We start from the raw sequence: 6,748 nt of genomic DNA, 5'->3' as shown, positions 1-6,748 counted from the left end.
CAGGTGAGCTGTTCCCTTTCGTCTTTTTGTATCTCCCTTGGCTTCCATCCTGCCTTTGCACAGCAAGGCCTGCCCTTTTATTCTAGGCCCTAGGACTGCCTGCCCGCCTTAGCTGATAGACAACACCACCCTCACAGCCTCTCCGGCTCAGCGCCCCTTGGTCTGGTCCAGAAGAGCCCTGAGTGTCCTGTCCCTTGACTGTCTCCCAAAGGGCCTCTTGCTGTCTCAGAAAGTCCACTCAGTTTGCCCCATGGCTTCTTTTTCTTCCCCCTCTTACTCTCTCTGACCCTGTAGAACTCTGGCCTCACAGTTTGGAAGGCCTCAACACTCAGCTTTAAGTTCAGATCCTACCTCTCCTTCGCCCCGGGTGCTCATAGTATCAGTGCTCCCTGACCTGGGACTTCAGAATCGACCACATCAGATCCAGGGAATCAGTGTGATCAACTGCTCCTCAGTCTGGGATTTTTTAAAAATTAATTAATTAGTTAATTAATTATTTTGAGAGAGAGATTTTGGTATAGGGCACATGTGCTCACAGGGAGACAGAAACTGAGAAATGACTAAATCACCCTCCATTGGGCATGACCACCCCACAGTCCCTTCTTTATTCTCCTCTTGGGATTGTGGGCACACACGCACATGCACCCAGTGTGAGTTTCAAGCCTTCGGGTCTGGAATTTGAACTGCAGTAGACCATGTGGGAGTCCAGCGCCTTAACCACTATGCCACTTGCTGGTCCAGGGACTCTGAGGAGAGTCTTGCAGCTCTGAGGAGAGAACGGTGAGGTGGAAAGCCACAGGGCCCACCATTTAATCCAGGCAGAGTCTCTAATTGCTGAGTTACCCAGGGTCAGCCACATCCCCTCTCTGGGCCTTCCTGCTCGTCTTAAAATGAGAGGGCCTAGGGCCAGCCCATGGCCTGGTGGTTAAGGCAGCTAGATCCCACATAGCTGACCACATGGTTCAAGTCCCAGACCCAGTGGCTTGAAAAATATGCCAGGCACCTGTGTGGGCATGCCCAAAATCCCCAAAGGAGGAAAAAAATGGAAGAGATGAGACTGTAGCTTGACTATTCCCCATGGGGGTGCTTTTGTGCTTTCTCTCCTGCGCCTCCCCCACCCATGAGCATACACAACCTCTGGGAAAATTGAAAAGAAGAAAAATGAGAGGAAACAGGCCAGTCTACTGTGTGATAGTGAAGGTGGCTAAGTGGCCAGCTGAGCGGTTGGAGTCCTGGACTCAGCAGCTTGAAAAACACACCAGGAGCATGTGCATTTGTGCCCAAGGTCCCAATAGGAGGATGGAGAAGAAGGGATTGTGACATGGTCATCCCCCAGAAAGTGACTTCTTACTTTCTCTCTCCTTTTCTGTCTGTCTCTCGCTGTCTCTCCTCTGCTCCAGCAAGCACTTGTACCCTCTGTCAAATAAAAAAAGAAAGAAAATGAAATGAGAGGAGCTAGATGAAGTTCTCTCTTCCTTTCTGTCTGTCTCTCGCTATCTCTCCTCTGCTCCAGCAAGCACTTGCACCCTCTGTCAAATAAAAAAGGAAAGAAAATGAAATGAGAGGAGCTAGATGAATGTTCTGGAAGAGTCTTCCAGCGCTTAGGGGCAGCGAGCCCCACGCCAGGCCAAGGCTCCAGCCCAGATAATTAGGAGATAGGACAGTTCCCTCGAGGGTTTCTTACAGCTCTTCTGGCTTGGATGCTGTCAAAGAGGCCTTCAGCAGTCACCAGGGAGCTCAGTGGACACAAAAAGCCCTGGTTCACTGGAGAAATGATCTTTTGCACAGATCAACCCACCTGTAACCAAATCATACAGTGATTGAGATTGCCCCTTGTAGTGACTAAGATTTGACTACAGTGTTCTCTGGGTTTATGTTGGTTTCTTCTCTCTTCCACAGGGTGGTCCAGGAGGTTCCAGCACTGGATTTGGCAACTTCGAGGAAATTGGGCCACTTGACAGTGATCTGAAGCCACGGAAAACCACCTGGGTACACTGAGGACAGCCCCCACTGTAGCCTCTCGAAGGCTAGGCCCTGCCCCATCCTGTCTAGCTCTGGCTAGGTTCACGGACTGACATCCGCTCTGTGGCCCTTTTCTTTGTCCTTCTTCCTGTTTCCCAATCTGCTGAGGCCTTGGGCACCTGTCCACAGGCTCCCTCTCTAGCCCAGCTGCTCCCATTTCTTGGGACAGCTGTTTCCCCACCCGTCTCTTGCCTTCTCCAACTTGCTGACCTTTTCTCTACCTGCCTGCAGACGCCCAGGACCCTGTCATTATCCCCATGTTGGCCATCACTGCAATCTCGGAATCCAGGGCCCAGCCTCTGGCTGTAACTCGCAATCCTTCCCTCTCTCCTCTCCTCCTACCTTGTATCTTGGCCTCATCAGGTTGTCAGTCCCTTGTCCCCTCCCCTTTTGATGCCACTCAGGTTCTGTCTTTGCCCCTGCCCCCATTCTTAACATGCTTTCCTTCCCTAACCCTCCCTGGTCCACCTCCACACTCCCAACTTCCTGTCCCTCACCCTTTGCTGCCTGGCCAAGCCCACCTCGGGTCAGTCCCCCCATCCACCCACCTGCTCCCTACTCACCGGCTACAAACACTGGTAAACAGGCAGAACCTGCTGTCAGCAGGGTGGGGCTGCTGCCCGGCCGTGTGTCACACTCAGGGCTAGGACTGTCCTTTGCTCAGTGCTTCTGCTCTGCGGCAGTACCTGTGAATGTTACCCACATTCCTCAAGGTCTTGTCTTCAGCCCCCCTCTCTCCAGGAGCTCACCTGTCTTTCTTACGTGTGCTGCACTCACCCTCGCCTCCAGTCTTTGTATGCGCTGTTCACTTGGCCGGGAATGTTCCTGTCCTTGCATCCAGCACAGTAGCAGGCTGCCCCGCCGGCTTGTCCCCATGCTTCCCAGTACTAAAAGGGGACTATGGTGAGCAAAAAGCCTAAGTGAGGGGTGAGGAGATGCAGGGCCTGTCACTGAGGCTGCCATTCTCTGTCGACTTTGTGACCTTGGACACCTGTCCTGGGCTTTAATTTCCTGATCAGTAAAGGACATGGCTGGATTGTGTCATCATTGAAGAGCTTTTCAGATCCTCTAGAGTTAAAATTTTGTAACTCTAAGCTTTTTGCAGAAGATATTAGGATAAATCATGTTGTTGTAATGCACAAGGAAAGCAGGCCAGTGTGGAAACTGGGTTCATCTCAGAAAACCCACGTGTGGAGTTTCAGACCGTGAGTGTATTCTCACTGCCTTGGGTTGTCGCACAGTACACTGTGCTTGTACCTGTTCTGGTGCATGACATTTAGTACGGCTGTACTGAGTCTTTTTTTGGAGAGGTTTTTGCTATAGGGTGCATGCGCTCGCCAGAGAGACAGAGAGAGACAGAGAGACAGAAAGCGAGAAATCACCCCCCAGGGGGGTTGGCCACACTGCAATCCCTTCTCCTCCCTTCTCCCCTTGGGATCTTGGGCATGCATGCACACGCGCCCGGCATGAGTTTAAGCCACCAGGTCCGGGACTTAAACCATGGTCGACTACATGGGAGTTCAGTGACATAGCCAATACTCTAACTGCTAGTCCCACTGAATCTTTTTTATAAATAATTATTTATTGAATTTTATTTATCATTATTATTATTATTTAATTTGCTGAAGGACATGTGTGTTCACTAAAGAGGAGTGAAAAAGCAAGCCACTAGGTCCAGGACTCAAAGCATGGTCGGCCATATGGGAATCCAGCACCTTAACCACCACATCACCTGCTGGCCCCAGCCACCAATCTTTGATCCCCATCTATATATTAGTCTTCTTTCTTCCTCTTTCTCTCTTTTCTTTTTTTTTTTTTTATTTTATTTAATTTTATTTCTTTATTTTTAATTTGACCAGAGGGGGACAGAACAAGAGAGAGAGAGAGGAAGTGAGAAAGCAAGCCACCACCAGGTTTGGGACTCAAATTGCAGTTGGTCATGTGGGAGTCCAGTGCCCTTAACCACCACGTTACCTGCAGCCCCTACTTTTGTATTTTTAAAAGTTGCTATAGGGCATGTATGCTCACCAGAGAGAGACAGAGACAGAGAAAGGGAAAGTGAGAAAGCAAGCCACCAGGTCTAGGACTTGAGCTGTAGCGGGCCATGTAGAAGTCCAGCACCTTACTGAGCATGCCACCTGCTGGCCCCTTGTCTGTTATTATTATTATTTTTTTAATCGCCTTTAACAATAAGATATCATCACCATGCTGATGTTCTCGCTAGTGTGGTTTTTGCCGGGCTCATGTAAGATGGCGAGAAGACAACTGGTGACCAACAGACTGATTGTAGCGTTTGCTTTTCCCCTGGCACATAGCTCCAGGCTGCCAATCTCCTATTTGTGGATAATCCTGTGGGCACCGGGTTCAGTTACGTGAACAAGAGTGATGCGTATGCCCAGGACCTTGATACGGTGGCTTCAGACATGATGGTTCTCCTGAAGATCTTCTTCTCCACAAACAGAGAATTCCAGGTAAGCGAAGACTCAGAAGCAGCTAAGTTTAAGGCCAGTTACAGTGACACTGCATATATCCAAATAAACCTAAACTTTCCCTGGAGCTCAGTGCCCAGCTGATTATACATAAAACCTTTTTACTCCAAGATTGGGTTGAGGAGTTTGTTTCTTTCACCTGCAAAGGTGATCTTTCACTTGAAAGATTGGCCCTGGAGTCAGTGTTCTAATCACACACAGTCAGATATGGGAGGCAAAGATAAAAGCAAGTTTATTTTGTCTGATCTGAACATGCAATAGAAATTAGAAATGAATTTGAGTGAATTAAAAGGAAAATTAGATATTTAATTATTTGTAAATTCCTTTTCTTGCTAGACAGTTCCATTCTACATTTTCTCGGAGTCCTATGGAGGAAAAATGGCTGCTGCCATTGGTCTCGAACTTTATAAGGTAACAGGGAAGATGACTTTGTTGTGGTTGGGGACAAAACACTGATTTTAACTTTGTTACACTCACTGCTATGGAATATACCTCAGTAGGGCCTCATACATGCACAGTAAGAGAAAGCCTGAGTAACAACCATGGAAAGTTTCAGAAGGAATGTTGAGGTTGCCCTACCAGATGTCAAACAAACTATGAAGCTATGTGAGTAAAACACTGTTACTGGGCCAGCAGGTGGCATGGAGGTGAAGGCATGGATCCCACATGGCCAACTCAGTGGTTTGAGTCTGAGCCCCAGACCCTATGGCTTGAAAATCATGCTGGGCTCTTGTGCGTGAGTGACCAACATCCCAGAGGAGAATGAAGGAGAAAGGATTGTGGCATGGTTATTTCCCCAAGCGGATTATTTCTCACTTTCCCACTCTCTCTGTCTCCAGCAAGTGCACACATCCCATAAGAAAAACTAACAAATAAATGGTGGCGTGGGGGCTAAGGGTGCTGGACTACCACAAGACTGACCATGGTTTGAGTGTCAGACCTGGCAGCTTGCTTTCTCACTTCCCCTCTCTCTCTGTCCCTCTCTGGTCAAATTAAAATAAATAAATAAATAAATAAAGTTAAATAAAATAAGTCTTTAAAAAAAAACAAATAGGGACCAGCAGTTAGCGTAATGGTTATGTTGCTGGACTCCCACGTAGTTGACCGCGGTTCGAGTCCCGGACCTGGTGGCTTAAACTCACGCCGAATGCATGTGTGTGCGTGCCCAAGATCCGGAGAGGAGAATGGAGGAAAAGGGATTGCGGTGTGGCCATCACCCCCCTGGGGGGTGATTTCTCACTTTCTGTCTCTCTGTCTCTCTCTGTATTTGTGACGAGCGCAAGCACCCTATAGCAAAAACCTCTCAAAAGAAAAGGAAAAAACTGTAGGAGAAAAGGCTTATTCTTAGATAGAAAAAAAATTTTTTTAAATCAGATCAGACACTGATAATCCAGGGCCAGCAGGTAATGTAGTGGTTAAGGTTCTGGGCTGCCACATGGCCAACTATGGTTCAAGTCCCAGACCCAGCAGTCTGAAACTCACATCAGGTGCATGTGAGTACATACCGAAGATCTCAAGAGAAGAATGGAGGAGAAGGGATTGTAGTGTGACCATCCCGCCTGGAGGGTGATTTCTCGCTTTCTGTCTCTGTGTTTCTTTCTTTGGTGAGCATATGCATCCTATAGCAAACGTCTTTAAAAAAATAAAAAACGGGGACCAGCAGATGGCATAATAATTACTTCATTGGACTCCCACATAATTGATCACAGTTCGAGTCCTAAATCTCGCAGCTTCAAACTCACGCCAAGCACATGTGCGTGCATAACCGAAATCCCAAGAAGAGAAGGGATTGTGGTATGGCCATCATCCCTGGGGGGTGATTTCTCACTTTCTGCCTGTGTCTCTGTCTCTCTGGCAAGCATATGTACCCTATAGCAAAAATTTCTCTAAAACAACAAAAGAACACAAAACAAACAAAACAAACAAAACAAAACAATCCACCTAAATGCCAAAAAAGAAAAGTGTGACATGTTTGGAGTGCATAAAAATGTAAAACTTATTAGAGTTCGGTAAGCGGTTGAAAAGAGTATGTATGTATGTATGTATGTGTGTGTGTGTGTAGACAAATACACATATAAAGACCAATAGCACTCACATGAATATTAGTAGTAAAAAGTATTTATATCAATAATCCATAATAAGGGACCACCAGTTAGCGTAATGGCTGTCGCTGAACTCCCATGTAGCCGACCACAGTTTGAGTCCTGGACCCAGTGGCTTAGACTCACGCCGGGTGC

The 6,748-nt window shown here is 47.5% G+C and overlaps 1 protein-coding gene across 1 annotated transcript in view; it reads left to right on the top strand.

Moving 5' to 3' along the window:
- SCPEP1 (serine carboxypeptidase 1) overlaps positions 1–6,748 on the top strand; it is a 33,853-nt gene that overhangs the window by 6,948 nt on the left and 20,157 nt on the right. Inside the window, exons 3-5 of the mRNA XM_006154665.3 lie at positions 1,900–1,989; positions 4,338–4,493; positions 4,848–4,922. Coding sequence (XP_006154727.1) covers positions 1,900–1,989; positions 4,338–4,493; positions 4,848–4,922 — 321 coding nt within the window. The remainder of the gene's footprint in view (positions 1–1,899; positions 1,990–4,337; positions 4,494–4,847; positions 4,923–6,748) is intronic.

This window comes from Tupaia chinensis, unplaced genomic scaffold (genome assembly GCF_000334495.1).
Source record: "Tupaia chinensis unplaced genomic scaffold, TupChi_1.0 Scaffold000416_1, whole genome shotgun sequence".
Lineage (NCBI taxonomy): Eukaryota > Metazoa > Chordata > Mammalia > Scandentia > Tupaiidae > Tupaia > Tupaia belangeri.
The sequence above is the reverse complement of the archived record's forward strand: the minus strand, read 5'-3'. Positions and strand labels throughout refer to the sequence as shown.